At 33.9% G+C, this 24,417-nt stretch overlaps 2 protein-coding genes across 2 annotated transcripts; one reads left to right on the forward strand and one right to left on the reverse strand.

Annotated features, from left to right (window-relative positions):
* Nucleotides 1–273: 273 nt before the first annotated feature.
* LOC125055231 lies at nucleotides 274–9,465 on the forward strand. Its single transcript, XM_047657601.1, has 6 exons — nucleotides 274–706; nucleotides 2,114–2,210; nucleotides 4,232–4,543; nucleotides 5,508–5,691; nucleotides 6,506–6,653; nucleotides 8,751–9,465. Exons 1-6 carry the CDS (start codon nucleotides 558–560, stop codon nucleotides 8,842–8,844), a joined length of 984 nt encoding a protein of 327 aa, XP_047513557.1. The 5' UTR covers nucleotides 274–557; the 3' UTR covers nucleotides 8,845–9,465.
* Nucleotides 9,466–10,006: 541 nt separating this feature from the next.
* On the reverse strand, nucleotides 10,007–23,854 carry LOC125055402 (integrator complex subunit 13). The gene is made up of 13 exons (XM_047657859.1): nucleotides 23,361–23,854; nucleotides 23,213–23,287; nucleotides 22,907–23,052; nucleotides 22,122–22,268; nucleotides 21,425–21,515; nucleotides 20,896–21,024; nucleotides 19,569–19,679; nucleotides 18,036–18,196; nucleotides 14,736–14,879; nucleotides 13,818–13,968; nucleotides 12,884–13,026; nucleotides 11,419–11,567; nucleotides 10,007–10,556 (listed from the first exon to the last, which is right to left on the reverse strand). The coding sequence occupies exons 1-13, from the start codon at nucleotides 23,574–23,576 to the stop codon at nucleotides 10,327–10,329; spliced, it is 1,893 nt and encodes a 630-aa protein (XP_047513815.1). The 5' UTR covers nucleotides 23,577–23,854; the 3' UTR covers nucleotides 10,007–10,326.
* Nucleotides 23,855–24,417: the final 563 nt, after the last annotated feature.

A 24,417-nucleotide genomic window follows, 5' to 3' on the forward strand; every position in this document is an offset into this window, starting at 1 on the left:
GTTTCGGTAGAACGGTATCGTTGCGTCACGTTTAAGGAAATTGATAGTGCGGCGAGGTCGACGTGACTAACATAATTGCAATTTTACGAGCATTTTTATATATCAAATAACAATAGTGTTTTGTAAAACAGTGATATTTTGTGATTGTAATGTACCTAATCCCAGATTTATCCGATATTCCCTATGGAGGCCACGCGATTGCGCGGTGCCACGACTCGAAGCGTGTCCGATATAACCTTGTTATGTTGAGTAAGTATGTTTTTTGTTTCAATCGCTTAAACATTCAAGAGTATTTTTGGTGTTACGCATATTTTATTTACTCTAATAGAAGGACATAAACTTAAGATTGACGGTTTTCTGCAGAAGTTTGTAGAAATAGGGCAGGATTTAGTGAAATAATTTTAGGTAATATTATCGAACGTCATAGCGAGACTCAACAAGATGGCGGCGAGTGGGGAGAGGGCGCCCAGTATGCCAGGTGCTGCCGCCGCGTCGAGTTCGGCGCTATAGCTAACTAAATAGGTACGCAGAGTGTTGTACATTTTAGAACGTTCACAATGGCTACCGCGAAAGACACGTCTGCTTTCTTGCGTGAAGCAGATGCTAAAGATTTTGATAGTGTTTTAAAGTTATATCCACAAGCGATTAAACTAAAGGCCGACCAGAAAACAAAGAGGCCCGAGGAGCTGATAAAATTGGACAACTGGTAAGTACGACGTCTTTCTAAGGAGAAAATGCGGCCGTGGCGTGTCAATGAACTTGTATTGTGTGTGTATCCGTGCAAACTGATTTGATAGCTACCTCCCTCGCGGACTGCATCTCTAGTCCGCGGACGGCTCATTAAAATCACTGCGTCACGTGGGATCGATGTCAAATTGACACTATCGTTTTTCCTGAAGCCAGTGTGTGGGAAAATATCACGGCGCTTAGGCGTTATAAAATGGTGGCTGTCCTTTATGTATCGTCGCTCGTTAATTGCAGTTATTTTGTTCATACTGTAGCGTTCAACCGATAACTCGCTTGATCCTTGATTAAATAACATACTGTAACTCTAGTATTTGTATAACATTATTTTATACACATGGATCAAGTTTTAAAGCAGATGCTTTGTTGAAGAGCGCGTACATCCGTTCAAAATGGTGACTTGCCATTTAGCTTGAATTTTGTTCAATATATTTTCTTTATAACTTAATTATTAGATTAGTCATCTATTGATCTAAGAACAAATATAAAACTCACCTTTTAAACAATTGCCTATTTTAATACGGTAATTCATAATTACATTAGTATTAATATAGGAATACATTATCCTTACAATGAAACACAATAAATAAATTCATTTAATTAAAATGAAGAATTAGGTTCCTTTATTTGTATAAATTATAATTTTGAATATTAATATAATTTGGCATAGTGGTTTTATTACCTTTATGAATCTGTTTTATGATTTAATTAACAAGAACATATAATAATGTATTAAAATCAAGAATATACAGGGAAACAATAATAGTTGTGTAGAAATAATATTTATTTTCTCTTAGTTTAATTTAGGTATTTAATTGCCAATAATAAAACAGAAACTTATTTTTTAGTAACAATTTTTTTTATTCAAACTGAAGAACAGGTTTTTCCTTAATAAAGAAAAACTTTATAGTAACTTTTTTAAAATACATTAAATAATTCTTGATTAAAATTTCTTTTGTCAAATATTTTTATTTTATTAAATGCGGTTTATTTTTTTTAAATATCGCTTTACGGCCAGGCTAAAGTAAATTCAAAAAAATATAGAGTAAAATGAAAATGCAATAGTTACAACAAAATAAACCCGTTTAATATTGACATCATCGGATAATGCATACTTTATTTAATATTCATGTCGTTATTACAAAGACAATAATTGTCTTAAATAATCATAGAGACTCATTATCAAGTCTTTACGATAGGAGTTTCGTATTGCCAAACTTTATTATGTAATGATTTAAATAAAGATATTTTGATATCTGCTCATTTAAAATACTATTTACATTCATTTGAATTAAAATTTCGAAAGATTCGCTGACAAAACTTGAATTGGAGTTGTGTTTAATGTGTGTGAATGTTATTTTGTTTTCAGGTACCAAAATGAATTGCCCAAGAAGATCAAATCCAGGGGCAAAGACGCGCACATGGTACATGAGGAATTGGTACAGCTGATGAAATGGAAACAAGCCGTGAGTATCGTTTGCTGTTTTTGAAATGCATAGATTTATAACACGGTCGACACGGCCCTAAGACTATTTTTTATCAAACCAAGCACATCCAGGCTCGACGTTAATCTTTGGTGCATACGCGTGTTAATAATATTTTACCGCATTCGAAGCTTAGTGACGAACTCACTGTATTTAATTCATTAAGGCAGGTCGTGGCTTCAGTAAGTTACAATGCAATTTCTTCATTGATAATTTCTCTTTATGCAAATCGATCATCAGCGTTCTCCGTCGGACTCTGTCCTTTTGGTTGTCAAAGTATGCCTTCAGCTTACAATAGGTAATTCTTAATATTAAAGGTAGAAACTATACACGTACATTTATGAAAGTCGGTTGTTAAAAATTAAGATTCCATAAGATCTGGCAAGAGTCTACTTTTATCGCGTAGTTTTACATTTAAAAGGAAACTGTAAACTGCAACCATGCTTGCATGCTTCATTTGACATTTTGAACCAAATCATAATATTGTACAAAATCTGTTAAAAATAAAAAAACTGAAAAATGTCTGGTCACTTTCCATTAGTCTCTTAATTAAAATAAAACAATATTTTACTACAAAATACAGTTTGTTAACACATTAAAGTGTATTTCAGCATAATTGAGCCATTCCGGCTTGAATGAAGTATATTAAAACATTGGATGAGACAAAACGTGTTATCTAATAATTTGAATGTAATGTTTGGTCATAAACATTATGCAAAACGTTTTCCGATAAAAATCCCCATAAAAATTCATTGTTCAGAAATGTTTAGACAAATTTGGATTTTATGTTTATGAGTAGAGGACCCACTTTCAACTAACGTTTAAAATAAATTAGATGCAGTTGAAAAAAATCTATAAAGTACCTATTTAAAAACGTTATTTACGAGATATTCCTACAATTAAAATTGAAATCTTGTATATTTTGTCAATTACTATGACAAAACTTATCCCATTAGTTCAGCTATAGTTGTCAGTGTGTTTTTATTAATTAGATGTTTGAAGGCTCAAACGGCTGGACTGATTTTGATGAAATTTTTTGTGTGTTCTTCTCGAGAATAGTTTAGATTTACAGTTAGATCATTTTTTTTTGTTTTTATGTCTTGTACAAGACAACGGCAGTCAGTTCCGCTAATTTATTATATATTTGTTTAATGGGACAGAAACAATTCTGCGTATATTTAGTTAGTTCTGAAACAAGCTGTTCAATGTTCATACCTAGCCTTTTGCCTAACCCAAAACTATTTGTTCTACCGAAATCAAATTGCGTATTATGTTTCACTGCCGCTCTGTTTCTAAACGTTCATAAATGTTTCTATAAGATTTCTTTAAGATCGTCATTAGCAGCCGTTTTTTTAATATAAAATTAACGACTCGTAGCAAGTAGGATATATATATAACGTATGCCATAGTGGGCAGGCTATTGATACCACTTAAATCAAGTCTTCAATCTTTGCGTACAATCGAGCGATTACAATTTTAATGATAGTGTAATTTTACGGGGGCAATTCTAAATTATAGGAAACTAACTGACTATCAAGAATTATCTAGGTGAAGGAAAACTTACATCTAAAGCATTATATAGGTATGGAACCAACATGGAACATTTTGCCATGCTACCCCGGAGACTATTAGATTTTCCGGAATGCCAACTTTTTAGGGTTTTCTGTGAATTTTTCTCTATATAAACCTCTGAGTTCAAGTCATAAGTTTTAAATTAACAAATAAAAATAGGCTTTGATCAGAGAGGGTTGAAAATTAGGGGTTGTATGTATTTTTAGATGTTGTATCGTAAAAAATAAATTTTTTATCCAAAATAAAAAAAAATAAAAAATTGGGTTTGTAAGATAAATAGTAGCCGATTCTCAGACTTACTGTATATGCTTAAAAATTTCATAAGAATCGGTCGAGCCGTTTCGGAGGAGTAATGGAACGAACATTGTGACCCGAGAGTTTTATATATTTATGTAATTTAACGTTATTAAGTGTTATACATCTCTTTACAGCGGGGAAGGTTCTACCCACAACTATCATACCTCATAAAAGTGAACACGCCACGAGCCGTGATGGCGGAGACGAAGAAAGCCTTCAAGAAGTTGCCGAACATAGAATCTGCGATGACGGCTTTAAGTAATCTTAAAGGGGTCGGTACGGCCACAGCCTCCGCACTCTTGGCTGCTGCCAGCCCCGAGATAGCGCCATTCATGGCCGACGAATGCGTACAAGCCATTCCTGAAATGGAAGGAAGTGATTACACTGCCAAGGAATACCTCAATTTTGTTAAACATATTAGAAACGTCTGTGATAGGTTAAATAAGGTCAGTATATTTTTACATATTACTTACTGTCTTCAGCTTATTGTTCTTTTAATGTACTTCAGTACTGATGTCGGGTCAAGGAAAGAAGATATGTTTGATCGTCTTTAGTCGTGTGCACTTACGCCCAAACTCAATAAATAACCTATCTCAATCCATGATCCAGCATCTGAGATAATAATCTTAATCCAAATGTTGCAAAAATGTGCCAATAACCAATCGACGGATTGTAATAGCCATCTGTCGATACAAGCTATCCATGAGAGGTCGTATCGGTGTCTGTGGATAGACCTTTGTATGAAAATGACAGTTGACGAAAGCTCGATTTCAACAGTTAATTATTTTAACAGATTTTTACTTACACTAGTTTTTTAAATAATTAAAAAACTGTTTGTTATGTTTTAAACATACACATGTATATTTTAATGTTATTTGTACGGTTTTATTTACTTTATTTGGTTTACATTGATCATCAAATATAAGTGTAAACTCGGTAAAATGGACGACAAAGAGCATTTTATCCGTCGCCGAAAATGGATTGTCTTCGTAGGGTCTGGTTATTGGGATGCAGATAGGAGATCGATCGACTGTCACGGTCTGGTCTCAGATTGTTTCAATCTGAGATTGTGGATTGATTATTGGGTTCGGGCGTTTGAGAATTAGATTAGATTGAGATTAGTCGAGACTAAGCACTCCTGTCCGTCAAAACCATTACGCTTTTGTTATACGGGATATACTTCTTTATTCTCGACTGAGAATCTTACCCCTTCCAGAAAATTATTCCAGCCGTGGAAGTAGGGCGTTATTGATATAAAAATATAATTGCTAATAAAGAAAGTAAAGGGAATTCGATCAATAGGTTTCTTAGCTAATTAGGTTGAAAAAGCAGAGATAAAGCTTTCCAATATCCGTTATTCCAAATAGACATATAACATGTAATACAATCCTAAAAAAATATTTTATACAGGATCAAAACGGTTGTGGCAAGAAATGGTCACCGCACATGGTAGAACTCACGTTATGGATACACCACATAGTATCAGACTTACAACCAGAACTACTCGGCAAGCCCCCAAAGATCGCACCCACGAATGGGGGTTCACCTTTGCCCAGCGACGAGAGCAATCTAGAACCGCCGACAAATGGTAACGGTTAGTATTCATTCCCAAATATATACAAATAATTAAGGTACATACAAAAATTATGGGAGATACAATAGATGCACAGAACTCGCATATTTGTTTTAATAGGTTTCGATAATTTATACACATGTTTACAATTTTTAATGAGGATGATTATTTTATTTTGTGGTTGCTTGCTAGCTTGCTTATGTTCTAATATCATTGATGTGTATGTGTTTAAACTTTGTGATGACATATTTTCTTGTATAATTTTATGCATACACGTTGTTTAAGAACTTATAAATAAATAAAAAATGTCGTCATTTTTTTATTTTTTTTAATGGCTCTGGCACGATTTGTGCATTAGCCAGCGTCAAGTATAGGATTTTTTTTTAATTCGTGCTTGTCTTTAGAAATTCGACCGTGTCCTCCATGTACGGTTTAAGCACTCGCCCGGTACCGCACAACCCTCCCAAAGGCCGAGAACAAATTTAAATTAAATTTAAACTTGCCCTCGAACCGGGAATCGAACCCGGTACCCCTCACCTAGTTGCCACTAATATCGTCATTATTCTGTAGTTTTTAGAAAAGAAGTAGTAAAAAGAGGTTTTATACAATTCAATAATCGCAGCATGCTTTATACTTGCGGTTCGTAAATTAATTATTCCACGGTAATAATAATCACACTATGAAAATGTTGCAAACTATACCTAAGAGAAAAGTGCAGCGCGATTCGACCCGTTTCCATATATAATCGATATATTGCAGAAACATTATTACTACCAGAACTGCCCCTTATAACTCATACTTGGACACGTTTTCAATTTTTTTTCCCATTATCCAGGTAAATTATCATCAGAGTGCGCAGAAGACACAACATCTTGCACAGAAGACTCCATGGACGCAAAAGGCGCGTCACCATCGAATCCAGCGACGCCAGCATCCCCCTCCGACAACTCTGACTCAGCGTTGAGCACGCCCCGAGCTAAACGGTATGTAACCTTATTTGGGTTAAATGGGTTTTGTATAAACTTGATTGTAGGAAACCCTTTAAATTTTGATGTGGTGGAATTGGTTACATAATTAACACCTAAATTTTTATTGTATTCTGAAGACTTCGCTGTCGTCATAACAGGAACCGATTAAATAAATCAGTGGCACTACCTCTTTAGGTCTTGGCCTCAGTTTTTTGAATCAGTTTCATGATCATTTTTAAATCTAATAGGCAAGTAGGTTTGGGTCTAAGACATGTCGGTTTCCTCACTATGTTTTCCTTCACTGTTCGAGCAATTGTTAAATAGAACGTAGAACATAGAAAGAAAGTCCATTGGTGCACTGCCGGGGATCGAACCTACGACCTCAGGTATGAGAGTCGCACGCTGAAGCCACTAGGCCAACACTGCTCTATCTATGCTCTAACAGGAACCGATTAATTTAATTAAATATTATTTTGATTAAAACTTTTTTATGTACACGAATTCATTACATAAGTGGATGAGTGCTTTGTGATAAGCGAGTGATTGCCATATTAATTTATATTTAAAATCTGTATTAGAATTTTATATTCTTGTACATACGTTGACATGTTAACAAAAAAATTTATACTATACGGTCACCATACACGGACACCATAGCAAGAAAGTTAATAAGGGAGCGTTCAAGTATTACGTAACGAATTTTGGGAGGGGGGGGGGGAGATCCTCTTGTAAAACGATGCGGGGCGGGGATTAAATTACGCGTTATTGTTAATATTATTTTCGATTTTCCAGTACTTTACAGCACATAATGGTAACTTTTAACTGGTAACTCAATAATCTCCAAAAATTGCGTGACGTAATACGTGAACGCTCCCTAAGCACCATAGTATTTCAGAAGATGATACCTAGAAGTTACTGATAGAAATTCTATTCATATAACTACTTCTCTTAGTTATTATCGAAACAAGGCCATACTTTAAATGTTCACCATTGTTTCGCTAGGTGAAAGTTGAAGAGTGTAGCCAATGAATATTTAGTAGCATTTGTACACAGGTGTGTAACCAATTTAGAACGCTAGAAAAACCGGTGGCGCAATAATCTATTAGGTCTGGTCTCCAGATATTTGTTTCGTGATCATTTGTTTTTTCTAATAGGCAAGTCTTCTGTGTTGAAACTGACACACGTCGTCGACTTTTTGAGTCAAAGGCATGCCCGGTTTCCTCGCGATATTTTCCTTCACCGTACGAAGCGAGTGTTATAAAATATGCATTGAAAGTTCATTGGTGCACAGCCGGAGCCGTTCACTGAAGCCTTCAACCTTCTTTTATTTAGGATTATTAACTCTTTAAAAAACGCCCCAAACCATCAAATACTATTATCACTATATAACACAAAAAAAATCATAAGTTCAATGGTTTTAAACCGTGCTAAATGAAACCCTCGGGTTCCTTGTAATTGTGCACTTGAATAATCTATAACATACTCTTTTCATAGTCGCGTATAGTTTGTTGTCTGGATTTGTTATAAAGAGAACCCATGACAAATTCACTAAATAATTTACTAATTATGCTGTGTCACTTTTATCCTATAATTTATAATACAGTTTAAATCAAGCGTAAAGTTACTGGGCTCAAATAAATTTGTTATAGAAACGAACGTAAGTTGTTTCAATCGGGACAAAAATATCTGGGAAACACGTGGTCTTAATTTTTTTTTAATTTGAGACAATGTTTGCCGCGAAAAGGTTTTCTTGGAATACCCGAAGTTGGGGAACAATTAAACAATAACTCAACCCTACTTAACTTTTTATGGGTATTACCAATAAGTCTGTGTAAATTAAAATATTGGACTTTTTTGTATCTTACATGTATACTAGAAAGTAAGGCACGGTATTATGGCTCAAATAATTTAATGATTTTAAAACGTACTTACGTAAATAATATGTATTTTAGATGTGCTGAATCTTGAAATATATTTATTATTTATATATGTCAACGGTCGTATAATATAAATATATTTATAACTAATTTGTATAATTAAACATTAAGTCGTTCAATCTAGATCTTGTCTCCATGAGGTATTTAAACCACTAATGGACCTATTATTTTACAGGCAAATAGAAGAAGCGAGTTCAGAAGAGAACTCGCTGGGTGACGCGTGTGACGTCGCGCCGCCCGTCAAGAAGCTCCGAGAAGCCACGCACTGACAGCGCCCCCACCGAACCCGCGCGCCTATATAAATAGCTTAGACTTAATATTGTACCTAGGTAATTTATTTTGAAATTCCGTTTAATTTTAACTTAGATTAAGTTTAAGATTACCGATGAATTTTTGTAAGTTTTATAGGGTACCAATCGGATTAATCGTTTACGGATGCGTTATGGACGGGCGCTCTTCAGCCCTGGTATGAGGTGACAATATCACTGTTGTTTATTGGAACCTAAATTTTTAGATCTTTTATAGCAACGATGTTTGAAGCTAACCAACATCGTGACAGCAGTGGTACCGTGTCATCTCATACTATGGGTACAATATTGTGAGTGTACGAGCGACTCGTGGGGCCTAGTTTAAGGTTTCGTTTATAATTTTACGTTCGCATCGCTGACATTCCAATAAGTGTAACGATAGGCGGCGAGGGTTAGTGGGGGGAGGGGTTAGCCGCAACAGGACCAGATGCCTTGACGACACTCACTACATTGCCTTATAATACAGTCTGCCCGCAGAGTTTATATGCAACAAGATAATACAAAGGACGTGTTACCCGGGCACCGGGCACACGGGCCCATGATGTAGTTTTATTGAACAAATATAAGATATTAATTTTATAATGTCGCATTTTTATTTCTCCTAAACCCTACTCAGAAAATCAAAGAACAATATATCTCTAAATCACGAAGTTGAAAGCTTTCCATGCAGTCATGAATTCATAAAATATTAAACAATTACGTAAAAGCGAATACTTTCATACAAATATTTGACACAGAATTTACGTCAGCATTTGAAAACTTTTCAGCATCTATACAATAGATTTACATAAATTATTTATTTTTACATATTATATGAACATTTGCTGCATGCTATTAGCATCATAATCATTTAAAAGGATTGTTTGACGCATAGAGATGCAGTTTTGCTTCAAAGTGATTAAATTTTTCTGCATCTATTATGTGATTGATCTGGAATTTATTAAAAACTTATGCAATGTAATTTTTATATGTTTTGGTCTTGGTTCAATGTATTTTCCTGTTATTTCCATTATCAGCCAGTTGCTAAATAATTCCAGAAGCACTAAATAATGAACACTATTTCGAATTTTTTGGTATGTCTCAAATAAAATATTTTGAAAAGGACAAAATCAAACAATACTAATCAAATTTTATCTTATATTTAATAAAATACATCTTAAATATACTATAAGGCACTCCCCATGCGTTGCGCACTATAGCGATAACACGACTCCGTGTTGCTCCTTTTGTGCATTTTTAGGACTACCCACTTCGTGAACATTATGACAGGTTACTTTTTTATTTATTAACCATTTGTTGTTTTAAAAATTCAAAAATCCGGTAATTTATATGCATAAGAAGATAATCTGCGGCCCCAACGCTAACCAGTGATCCCTTCCAGGCAACCCTAGTCAAAAAGAGGTATATGAAGGGATCTGTGCAAAAATAGTTATAATATGCTTTCTAATTCTGAGTTTCAACATCCTGCTGCATTTGTGGGTAGAGTGTCGCTATTCTGTTTCCAGCGGTAAGACGACCAGCGAAGTCTGGTCTCCGTGGCGGTCTGGGTGCACCCAGAAGAGCGTCCAGAGCATTTCTTGGTGCCCAGACGTCGCCATTACCATTACCAGCCCCGACGGGAGATAATGGCGAATCTGTGGTAGCGCGTATTACCGTCGCTCTCGACGAATCACCTGTAATATTTATGGTGTTAGAAGTCCAAAAACTTAATAACTAATATATATTTAGCCTTAAAAAAGAGTTTGTAATAGAAGGAACCCTGACAGGTATTTTTAATTCCTTAAAAGGGTCCCCAAATCTAACAATAGGCTATTTGACAGTATGAAAAATAAACTTTTAATGACACTCATCTGTATAAAACATGGATTATGGAATAAAATAATTTCTATAGAATTTCATTATTAAAAATAAATATTTTTACACGTCAGTCACGTGACACAAAACAGTCACAGATTAGTCGAAATGACGTAGCATGCTTGCAAATCATGTCTTACGAGTTTAATTTCGTCGGAGACTATTTATGATTGAAATATGTGTATTTGTGTAATTAAAAAAACGTTTGTTAACGTGATTGCAAGCATAGTATAGAGATGCCATCTTGCCTCGACAAGCGTTTTGACGGGTGCTTGAATTTATTATAGTTTAAACCTTTTAATCGAAATAATAAAATATGTAGCATACACATGTATCATATTTTTATCGACATTTTAGGTACATCGATATCTTAATATCGTCACTCGCACAGAACTACATAAAACTGGTCTTGCGGGATTCGCGCGAATGTGTGCGTGTACGCAGGTAACCGGTGGTACGTGGCCAGTGCGCTTGGTGGCTTGGTATTTGACGCACATATGTTTATTTCTTTATATTATATTAAGTGAATATTGTAACCAAACATGAAATTAAATTAATTCACTTTATAATGGTGGTTAAGTTATTTACCCCATAAATATATTTGTATAAGTAGGTTCTATAATCACCAACAAATCTGAAATGGTTTCAAAAATAACCCATAATGAACAAAAACATTTTTACCTTCATTACTATGGTTGTGCGATTTACACTCAAGTAAGGTCCGCAAAAGAGCTCGATGTGGGCTAGAGTTGGAATGTGCCCGTACTAGTGCCTCTAGTTCGCCCCATACTTGTCGCCATTGTTCCTCGCGACGCCCGCTTGATTTACCTCTAAAATTTGAATAATTTTAAGGTTGACTTTCAAATCAAATTATTATTTATTAACACTTCGTTACATTAACATAATAAAAATAGAAGATCGAGCGATGTCTTCCAGACAACCAATGTGAAAGAAATTTATTAAATTAGATAGGTAAGCAAGAAGTGCAAAAATAAATAATACATATAGTTGATAAGACAAAATTAAACGGGAACAAAAAAAGGATTTATAAAAAGTGCACATGAATCACGATAATTTGATTATTATTTTAGACATAGGAGGAGTCTAGGCTAAATCTCTTGCCTCACGCTCAAAATGCGCATCACCTACAATATTAACAAAATATAAAACCTTTTTTAATAATTACCTATAAATAATTATTTATTAGGAGTAGTGTAATCGCAATTTTATTGTTAAATCAATAAAATTGCACCTACAATATGGCATTGGCAAACATACTTGCGACATTATTAAATGGAAATGAGTATTGCGCTCTATGTTTCAAAATTATCATAAAAGTCAGAATTACATGAAGAAGTTACGATTTGTGAGAATAATACAAGGTTAATAAAGCAGAAATATATATTCTTCTTTTATTTATATGTAAAACTGTAACTCAAAACCTTGAACTCAAAAACTTTCTAAATGCTATCTTTTTCAGTTTTTTCATAAACTATCGCCATATGGTCTATATGCAAAACTTGTATAAGAATAGCAGCAAATAGTTATAAATTATCAACACCACTAAACAGAATTTTACATCTTTAAATAAAATTGTAGACAGTCTCCTAAATAATATTAAATGGGAACATACTACGATGATCAGAAGACTTTATTTCTTGTTGTAGATACAAAACACTACACTTTATAAAAGTATTATCAGATAAAATTGCTCCGTCTACCAATTTGCATTGAAAATAATAGACTCCTTAATTCAAGATCTACATTTTAATACAGATATAGTGAAAAATGAAATACTGGAGAATTAAAAAAAAAAGATGTATGAAGTACATTGCTAGATTATTAACAAAATAAATATTTATAAACCTTTGAATAATTATGGTTAGGTGCTAACTACTCTCGTATGTCAAATTGAATACGTTTTATTAAGTATACTATAATCTAATCTGTTTCGAGTAATAAACAGTTATTTATAAAATAATAATTTAAAGTGTTTTCAACAAAACTGTCTTCTAAACCTAGCACTTATGATCTATGTGACTTAACGTTTTTAACAACACATACTTAGCTCTAAGTGGCGACTTCCATATGCCAACGTATTTAAGTGTATCTATTATAAATCTAATTATATGTTACTGTATCTGACCTTAAATTAGTTGGTAATTGCGCGGACGGGAACTCATGCCTAGTCTCCATTCCCAATAATGAGAGAAGGACCCCACGACACGATTCCACTTCGTCATCCGTTAACGATTCTTGAACGACTAGTCGTGTTAGGGGTTCCATTACCTGAAAAAAATCATTTAAAATCACTATAAAGCCTAATATTTTACATTTCAATAAAATAATTGCAATTAATAAATCTGTTTCCAGCAAATATTTCTTTAACAAATTAATAGAAAATTTGGCGAATAAGATATTGTACTATAAACATTGTGCCAACAGTTACTATTACTCCAGTTCAAACAATTTGTAAGACAATACTTGGCGATTAAAAAGAGTGGCGGAAAGTTTCTTGCAAGTTCTTCTTACCCGCTCTACGCACTTGACTTGCGAAATGGTAGAAAATGTAAATTTACAATTAATTTAACTTGACAATTCATAAGTGTACTTGTTGACCTACATGAATAAAGATATTTTGAGTTTAAAGGGTTAAAAAATATATTTAATCATCATTGATTCAAGTTTATATAACTATCAAAGAGCCTACGGGAAGCCTATTAAGGGCAGTCATCGCAGCCCATTAACTCCCATTTTAGTGGGTACGTTGCCGGCCTTTGAGGGAGGAGTACACTCTAACTTTGAATAGTTGAAGGTCGTATCTCTCTGTGAAAACCCCCACCGGGAGTCGATTCCACAGTTCGCAAAAGAAAGTGCCCTGTGAAACTGTGGAAGACATCCAGCCATCAAAGTGATGTTGATGAAATGCGGGATCAACCCAAACAACTCTTCAGAACACTCACCATAGTACATTTTGTAGGAAACGCAGAGACATGCCTAGATTTTTGTTTGAATTAATAAAAAAAAATACTATGCAAAGATTAATGTAAAATAATGATTATTTTAAACAAAATACTCACAGATCCCAAGTTAAATATAAGCGTGGAAGAAATAGTGAGCGGCCAATACGTCGTGTGCCGTTGGAGCTTCGTACGTGCACGCGTATTCGAACCGTTCCCTCTTAACGGGTGAATTTTGTTCTGTTGCATTAGGGCTCCGAATTCCTTTATTCTGAAAAATATGTCAAAATTTGTTTTAGGGAGCGTTCAAGTATTACGTCACGCAATATTTGGAGAATATTGGACCCCCCCCCCACATGTAACGCGCCGTAACGTATTTCTGTACCTAAGTATAGTAAAACAAGAGTCAGTAAGTGACTCTTTACACCTAAAAGTTACCATTATGTGGTGTAAAGTACTGGAAAGTCGAAAATAATATTAACAATAACGCGTAATTCAATCACCGGCCCGTATCGTAACGTTTTCAAAAGGACAGCCCCCAAAATTCGTTACGTAATACTTGAACGCTCCCTTAGAGCTCCGAATTTTTTTTTATAAGTACATAATCCAATAATTTAATGGTTTTATAGCATGACACGACGCGAAAGATTTATTAATTTAAATGTTTATATATTAATGTTTGTCTAACGGCCCTCGTTTTTTTAATATCAACACCTCTTTACTATACATATTTTATTATCAATTATATTTCATATTAATTGTTTCCCATACAATGTGCTTTTGGAAGGTGTTAGGCTGGCTTAGTTCGCCAGGACTTTACGTACAACGGACCTATTGAGCGTCTAAGTGCTCAAACCATAACCATAACTCTCAGTTGTGGAAGTACTAAGAAGACACTACTTTTTAGTCCCTTTATATCTTATTTTATACTATTGTGTGCACTCTTGAATAGATTTTTCTTTACTAATGTCGCCTGGATGATATCGCTTGTTAGTAAGGCCGTTCGTAATCATTTAATTTATAAATTAATCAATATACCTATAATCCGTGACTCTCCCACCAGCCCCCTCTGACAAAGCGGGTGGATCTTCATATGGAGTCCTTCCACCCAATGCCCCAATCCATAGTTCCCCACCCTGCGCTGCTAATACATGGGATGCTGATCTGCAGCCTGCTTTTCTTCTGAAAAACATATTTTGATATTCAGTTTTAAATAATAAAATCAGTGGCGTAGCGCCTTGATTTTTGATTCATCAAGAGACCCCTAAGAAAGAATGGGCCCACTTCTTTTCTCAGTAGTTCCATCGAATGCGACGATGTGTAGAGAGGAACGGAGATTACTTCGAAAAACAATAAAAAAACGTGTGGCACTTGGGGACAGCCGCGGAAAAGTTATTGTATATTTTTTTTTAACTTATGCAATTATAATTATTTATTTATGCAGTATTTTTTTTTCTTTGATATTAATTCAAGTTTTTTTCTTTGATAAATTAATTCAATCTACCACTCTACCAGACTCGGACTAACTCGCCTATATAGTGACTCTAAAGGCCGATTTACATTATCTTAGTGTTTAGTAGAGTGCTTTAGTACAACTTGAAAGGTAAGTTCTTTAGCGTAGCGTTTACTAAAGCAAGTAGCGTTTAGGTTTAAAGACTTTATTTCTCAAAAAAGACAACAAATGTCACTTACATGAGAATAATACTCTAGATAACATAACATTGTAGTCGTTCTTAAAATAATCACAATAAAATATAGCCGTACATGCAATAAATTTAAAAAATAAAAGTAAACAAAGAAATATGAATTAAAAGTAAGTAATAAGAAATGAATTTAAAAGTAATTTTGTTTAACATATTCACTTAGCTTCGATTTGAATGAATTGATAGAAGTAATATTTTTTATATATGTGGGTAGTTTATTATACAGCTGTGCGCCTTCGTAGGTAAACATTTTTTTGCCGTAGTTCGTACGTACTTTAGGTAATGCAAGATAACTCGTTCGACGCATACTTCGTACACGTGGTGGTTTGGAGAAAGCTAAACTAGTATGGAGAGAACTTGTTATAAATTTTTTTACAAGAATACATGTGTGATAAATATAAAGTTGTTTTAGATTCATTATGTTTGTGTCTCGATATATATTTATGGTAGGTGCAAGATAATTATAGTGGAACAGTATTTTTATAATTTTATTTTGTAATACTTGAATATTTATTAATTTAGTTTTAGCGGCGCTGCCCCATACTTCAATTAAATAAAGTAGATGTGGCTTGACCAACGAGTTGTAGATGGTGTAACGTACCTGACGTGGGATACACCGAGCAATGTGTCGAAGTGATCCCATAAGTGAACAGAGCTTAGATCTGATGTGCTCAATTTGTGTATTCCACGTCAAACCGCTATCCATTCTAAGACCGAGATATTTTTCTGTACTTTTTTCTTCTATGACCGTGTTATTTATTTGTAATGGATCATGAGGTAAAACTTTTTTATTTTTAGATTTAAATATAATGTAGCATGATTTCGACGCGTTGACAGTGAGTAAATTATATTGAAACCAAGTGAAGAGTAGATTAAGGTCTTCTTGGGCTCTGCTGAAGATATCTTTGATTGAACTGCCAAAGTAAAATAAACACGTATCATCTGCATATAAAGTAAGGTGACCGTTTAATCCAATTTCATGCAAGTTATTTATATAAATAAGAAAGAGTAATGGACCCAAAATAGAACCCTGTGGAACGCCGTATTCGATAGGCAACGGTTTACTCTGAGTATTATCTATTTTAACTACCTGAAATCGATTTTTTAAATATGATTGAAAAATTTTGAGAGCTGTGCCTTTGATCCCAATGCATTCAAGCTTTTGTAGTAATAGTTTATGGCTTACAGTATCAAATGCTTTTTTTAAATCATTAAATACACCTAACGTAATGTTTTTATTATCTATGTTGGTCCTAATTTTAGTAATTAAGTCAATAGTTGCAGTTAATGTATTACTTTTTGGTCTAAAACCATACTGTCGTTCAAATAAAAAATTTATAGACGTTAGATACTTTGTAAGACGGTTATATAGTATCTTTTCAAGTATTTTACTTATTATGGGTAGCACCGAGATTGGTCTATAGTTTCCAGTGTTAGTTTTAGATCCAGATTTAAAAATGGGAGTAACTTTAGCTATTTTTAGAGAGTCTGGGAATTCTCCAATTTCTAATAATTTGTTAAAACATTTAGATAGGTTTTTAGCAATATGATCTTTTATACATTTTATAGATTTTGTGCTAATACCGTCCAGGCCTGCACTACAATGTGTATCCAAATTATTACATGTTTCAACTAAAGTACTATCCTAAAGCACTCTGCTAAACACTAAGATAATGTAAATCGGCCTTAACGCGCACCGGCTGCACCGATCTCGTCAGAGAGATGTGAATACGCAGTATGCGTTCTGTCCGGCTCTAAAGCGTATTGGCCGCACCTATATTACGTCATCGTGTGTTAGGTTTTTTCGTTACGGAATTTCTTGATTCGGTCGCCGCGCTCAAAGCCCGCGATAAAATCTATGAAATAGCTTAAAAGTATTGGCAACTTTCTACATTAAGCCGTTTTTCATTTTTATTAATTTAATTTTACTAATGTAAATGTGGAAATTATTATTAATTTAATTTTACTGCCAGTAGGCGTACTATGTAATAAAAAACAAATAACTTTTACAAATGCTACGAAATGATGAGTATGATAAACGTTATTTTATGACAAAATAATTAATTTCTTAAGCAAATTGCGTCTACTCTATATCGCTACATATAAACAATACAAAATACAATTAACTTCATTAGTAGTTTAATTATTAAGAGTTACAGAGTACGCACAGTCTTCAAATCACATAGAGTCTGGCTAATGAAAGAAGATAACGAAAAAGTGGGGCAAGTTCAAAAAATTATAGTATGGTACACTAAAAGTTTGATATATTTTGTGGATTAAATTTACTTGATACTTGATTTTATTTTATTAGTTTTTACCATTGATACTTAAAATGACTAAAATTGCTTGGAAAATGCGAAAGAAACGAAATATTCTATCAAATAAAAAAAAGTTTAGCCTATTATACTTGTTAACTATTCGGAAAAAATATATAATAGAAATAGAAATGAGAAGTATCAAGACAATAAATCATACTAATCTAAGAAATTCAATGACATTCTGTGTTGCCATCCGAAAGTTTTCAAATAATTATTTAATTAATTTTTTTTTCTCATTTTATCTTCTTTCATTAGCCAAACTCTACACGATATGTACCAATGGTTGTGTGCTGCAAAAAAATACTTGTATATCTTACGTGGGCACCTCCAAAGTGACCGATCGGCCATTAAGCAAGAAGTTAACGAGACAGGCGGAAGGACGCGAGGCGACGTCTGCTGGAGTCACCCTCCATAAAGGCCCATTGCAGCCCCCGGCCCCCCCTTCCGCACCCCGAGGCGTCCACCAACGTAGCACCACCTATATTGCAATATTCCAAAATATTAATTTTGCTGTTTTTTTTTTTAATTTCAAGAATATTCCAGTGGCGCTACAACCCTAAATGGTTCTTGGCCTCAGTTTGCTTCCGTCTCACATGGTTTTTTGAAGTTATACTTCTTTAGGCGCGTTATGAAAAATTTATGAGAGTAAAATTTTACGATGCGCGCGCACCGAATTAATTTGCCCACGGAAGATGCTACGGCATTGGACATAATTTAAAAACAACATTCGAATAATAATAGAATTTATGTAAGAGAATAATAAGAAATATTTATTTATTTAATTTTTCAAATGTAAACTGAACTTTATTGACTATAATGACTCCTTTCCAGTCTTTGATTATTTGATTGTAATTAATTATTTGCATGCAATCAAAAACCTATTTTACTAATAAAGTATAACTTCTTACGCGCGAATATAAGTACACGCACCCTTTAATCTGAAAATGTATAGATATGAAGCGCGTTCTATTTCATAAGCTAATTCTAATTTAAAGGAAATATTTTCCTTTTAAATTCTAATCGAATTAAGTTTACAAAAATTCAGTGATATTCAAATATACCGGAAGATATTACGCGTGATATAATGCTGAGTAAGGGTCAGTTACAACCACAACACACACACATTTGACATTACATACTTAAAATTGACCTATTTTTCTTTCTTTTTTTGATTATTATTATTTTGTGTGTTTCGTTCGTAGTAAATGTTATGTCTATGTCAATAAAGAGATCTAAAATTTTCTTTCATAAAATTGAAATTATCTAAAATTAAAATAACATGTTAAAAAAATGGAATTGTTAGTTTTTTAAAATCATGATAAAAAAAGAAATTTATGATCGTTTAAAAAGCAGAGATCAGTGTTGGCCTAGGGGCTCCACATCCCTGAGGTCGAGGTTCGATTCCAAGCTAAGCACCAAGGAATTTTCTCTCTATGTGCGCATCTAACACTCGTTCGTATGAAGGAAACTTCAAAAGTCGACGTCACGTGTCAAACATAAGGCTGATCAGGGAGCGTTCAAGTATTACGTCACGCAACTGGAAAAAAACTTTTGGAGACTATTGACCCCCTCACCCCCGTGTAACGCGCCGTAACGTTTTTCTGTACCCAAGTACAGTACTGTAACCAAGTATAGTAAAACGTTTCGTGACCATCTAGTGACTCTTTATACCTAAAATATACTGTGTAATGTGTGTAATGTGGTGCAATATACTGAAAAGTCGAAAATAATATTAACAAAACCGCGTTTTACAAAAGGACCTCCCCCCCCCCCTCCAAGCTTTGTGTTGTTGTGACTAGCTTATAACAGTAACATTAGTTTTTTTAAACCATACACGTTTAATGTCTTACCGACTCAGTCGCTTCGGCAGCTGTTTGTGAAGCCCGAAGCCCTGCATGGGCCTCCGCTGAATGTACTATCTCCACATCGTAATTTGCACTAGAACTAGCATTTTGCTCTTCCTGTAATTTAGCATTTAGACTATCAATTTCATCAGAAGCATGAACAAACTCTTATTTAAAAATACTAGAGGTAGATCTTGAATTGAAGGAAAGCAAGAGAAACTTGTGAAGGTTATACTGGAAGGCAATCAGAGGGGCGGTGCCTTGTACTAAATTTAACTAGTGGTTATTTGTAAATAGATATTAATTTTATTCATATATTACACATATTATGTTGTTTTGCCATGTATATTATTTCTAGGAAACATTTCTTTAGTTCAATAAAAATAACTATCTACTATACTAAAAAATAGGGGTTGGTAGAGGGGTGAACATTTAGCGTTGTGTGTATTTTTTAATGCCACATAATAAAAATAATAAAAAAGAATGATTAGGGTGGACACCCCTTATCACTTAGGGGTTTGAAAGATAGATAGTAGCCGATTCTCAGACTTACTGAATAAGCATAAAAAAAATTCATAAGAATCGGTCGAGCCGTTTCGGAGGAGTATAGGAACGAACATTGTGATACGAAAATTTCATATATTAGACAATATAAAATAAAATATTAAGGAAACAGGACCATAATTCAATTTATTCTTCTCTACATATAACTCAGCAGTGGTGGCTTTCGCACACTTCTCTCTCATCTTTATCTCTGAGGTCATAGGTTCAATTCCCGGCTGTTGACCGGCACCATTAGACTTCCTAAGTGCGTATTTGTATAGACCCAAAGAGGTGATGGTGTGTCAGGCACAGAAGGCTGATCACATACTTGCCTATTACATAAATTATAACGAAAAACATAAGACCCAGACCTGAATGGTGGTAGTACCAATGTTTTTTTAAATATAGCTCATAATAATCGTTACTCACTTTTTCATTTTATAATCAATAAAAATAAATCAGTGGCGTTACAACCTCTTTTAGGCCTTAGATTTCTGTATGTTTCATGATCATTTATTAATCTAATAGGCGAGTAAGTGATCAGTCTCCTGTGCCTGACACACGCCTTCGACTTTTTGGGTCTAAGACATGTCGGTTTCCTCACGATGTTTTCCTTCACCGTTCGAGCAAATGTTAAATGCGCACATAAATAGAAAGTCCATTGGTGCACAGCCGGGGATCGAATCTACGACCTCAGGCTTTTTCATTTTATAATTAGTATTAATTAATTAATTTGATTTGATTATATTTGTATAATATCAAATCGTTTTAGTGTGAAAATCAAACTCACTTTCATAGGAATACCAGTGACCGTGGTTATTGCGAGTCTATAGTGTGGAAGTACCAGTTTTCCTAATAAATTGGCCAACGTGCTCGCTCTACACACAATTACTTCAACGCCCATTATACCGCCACCCATCTGGAATTATTAAAACATATCTTATACTAGCAGACCGGCCAAGCGTTGCTGTGGCTAAGGTTTTTGTTATATGACATAGTAGTAAACTATTCAAGGGAAACGGTAGAACTTATGTGCAACGTCGGTACTTTAACACAGCGCCATCTGTTAGAATTATATCAAATAATAAACAAATATTTGCAATAAAATAATATTGCGGGTATAAATTAAGATGAAAGCTATCCTATCTTTTAAGTTGGATCAAACTACACACGGTGTGCAAATTTGATTGATAACGGTTCGTTAGTTTAGGAGTCCATAGCGGACAAACAACGTGACACGTAATTTATATATATTAAGAAGATAAATTAAAAAAAGTAAATTCTCGATACAACCAAGATTTAAAAAAAAATTGAGGTACCTCTGTAAGCGGCTGATTATTGACTCTTGTCTCAGCTTTTTCAGGCGTAACATTAATTATAACTAAGTGGCAATAATGTACTACCAAAGACCTGTAAATAGAAACATTATTATATATATTTATGGAGAATAAAAAACACATATTTACTTAAAGGAAACAATGTTATAATGTTCTTCACGGTATAGATTAAACGTCGACGAAGTTTAGATCGCCAAGGAGTTTCTATTATTTTTTTCTGTAGTCTATGGCAAATAACTTTTATCCTTATGACACCCGCTCTGCGCGGTTCTACTTTCTTATTCGGTTCAATTCTGACTCTGACTCTGCCTCCAAAGCTGGATTTTGATCAGACATCCGATTCCCAATCACTATGATCCGTTCATCTATAATCCAATAGACCTATAAACTCCTTGTTCTACAAAATAATGGAAACCATTATAAACGGCCAGCTCCTGAGGTATCTACCAGCTGCTTAGCGACTGTCGGGACGGTTTTTTATTTCAATTTAATTTTAGAAAAGCAATGATCTTGATTGTTTTATTGTATGATGTATGTCAGGACATTTTAATAATTTTAGATAAAAAATAATAATAACTGTCATATTTAAATGCTACCTTATAAAAAAACATTACATACTATTTTATAAAGGATAACGTATTTAAAGTTAGATAATTTACCAATTTATTTGTTAACTTACTGTGTGCTTGTAGATGCATCAGTAGTGGTAGGTGGTTGAGCAGCCGATGCCTTCTTATTTTGTTGTACAAGGGTATTCATGGCAATTTCTGCTAAACTTCTTATAGAATCATCATCCCTTGCACTTGTTATGCATATTATGCGACCACTATAATTATTATACAATTAATTAATAGATTAAAATCACAAGTCATATAGGCTAAGAAATATAAGAGTTATTATAAACCTTATTACTTATAAGTAGCAAGCAGTAGCAATCATTTTTACCCCAAAGTTTTCCACTAGGTTGTGGGATTAATTGTAGAGAAAGTCTATCTAAATAAGACAAGCAAGTATCCATTTTCCAAGCACAGTTCTGTCTCTTCAAATTTTATATGGAGCTCAATATAAACACAATTTAACAAAAATAAACATTAAGTGTTATATTTTAAACTTATCATATAAAGACTGAGTAATTTTTATGAATAAGTGAAAATCCCACAAAATCATATAAATGATATTACTTTAGAGTACTTTGCAGATAAATCCACAATCAAGCGACTTAGTAATTTTTATGAATAAGTGAAAATCCCACAAAATGATATAAATGATATTACTTTAGAGTACTTTGCAGATAAATCCACAATCAAGCGACTTAGTAATTTTTATGAATAAGTGAAAATCCCACAAAATCATATAAATGATATTACTTTAGAGTACTTTGCAGATAAATTCACAATCAAGCGACTTAGTTTGGTGTGACAAATGTTCCTTTAACACATTTTTTATCTTTTAAAATATAGTTACCGATTCTGAAAGAGTCTTTCAGTGGATGGTCGTGAGGATTGTATAGGTGAGGCCTCGGCCAGTGACTCAATAGCTGCACATAATCCCACCACATCGCCACCAGCACCTCTTCTCACTGGTCCCACTAAGCATAGACCATTTAAAATCTACAAAAAAAGTTAATAATGGAAGTCACAATTATTGGAATTTTACTATAGAACCAAATAAACTCAATTTATTGAAATAATCGCATAAATCTCTATGCAAAAGAGAGTAATACTTTCTCACATTATTTGTTTAACAATATAGTTGAAATATACTACTTACATGAGTTAAATTTTGCTGAGCTAGTGCCCAAGTATTAAGGATGTGAGCGGCTGCATCGCTTACAATGAATCTCACCTGGAAGTAATAAATATTATTATTAAAAGGCCTAAAGATTAATGTATATAAAACTAATATACAGGCGACAAACCAATTTTCCTTCGGGAAATAAATCCCACACGATTCGACAGTATTCCACGGAAGCTTCAACGCTGCAAGTCCACAAAGATTTGCAAATTGGCGGTAAGGGTACATATCCAGCGCCCCGGCTTTTAGAAACATCGAAGTCTATAGGGAAATCAGATGAAATCCCAAAATATGGAGTATGATCTAGCACAAATATTGTTTTATGATTTGTAGGTAACATTTTAAATTTTACTTGTGAAATGCTCTACATAGTACAAGTCTGCTAGGTTTAAATACAATATGATGTTTTATAAAATTAATTTTGTGCAGTGTTATAGAAAATTTTATAATTTTGTAAACAAAGCGGCAAGAACATTTAGTAATTTAGTTGACGTATCTTTAATTGTCAGGTTTTTTTTTTCCATTTCTTGGCCTGCACGGTTTGTGTATCAGCCATAAACACGTCTCTATAGTTTAGCCACTTTATTAAAAATCCATGACCCATGTATTATTTTGAAAGAAGAGACCCAAAAGATGAAGCCCACGGCAGGCTTGAGACAAAGTCACTTTTTGACAGACGTGACCCTCTAATGCCAAAATTGTATGAGAATGATATTAGCTCAATATGCTTTGTCACATGACATGACCATTTTCATACGAAAATTGATTTGGCGTTAGTGAATCACGCCCGTTCAAAAATGATTATGTCTTTGATTGATTTGATTTGATTGTAGTGTTGTAATATTCAGTGTTTTCTGTTCAATATCGTCAAAACTCACACGTATAGGTCGGTTATAGAAAGCTGGCGCGTTCACAGTACGCACACTAATGCAATTTCACTATACAGTATGTTTAAAAATATGACTGTTTTGCCAAGCTATATATTTTAGTCTACTCTGGTTTTAGTAATGTTGGGTGGGTTGTAAATAAATAAAAATGTGTCAAATACATATAAATATTATGTGCATACGAGGGTGGATCCAAAAGTTCTAAGCCCGACTAAGAACGTAAAAGAGTAGTTTGTATAAATTATTTTTCATTTTTCGACATAAGCTCCAGCTAGCACAACACACTTCACTTTT

Source organism: Pieris napi, chromosome 13 (assembly GCF_905475465.1).
Source record: "Pieris napi chromosome 13, ilPieNapi1.2, whole genome shotgun sequence".
Classification (NCBI taxonomy): domain Eukaryota; kingdom Metazoa; phylum Arthropoda; class Insecta; order Lepidoptera; family Pieridae; genus Pieris; species Pieris napi.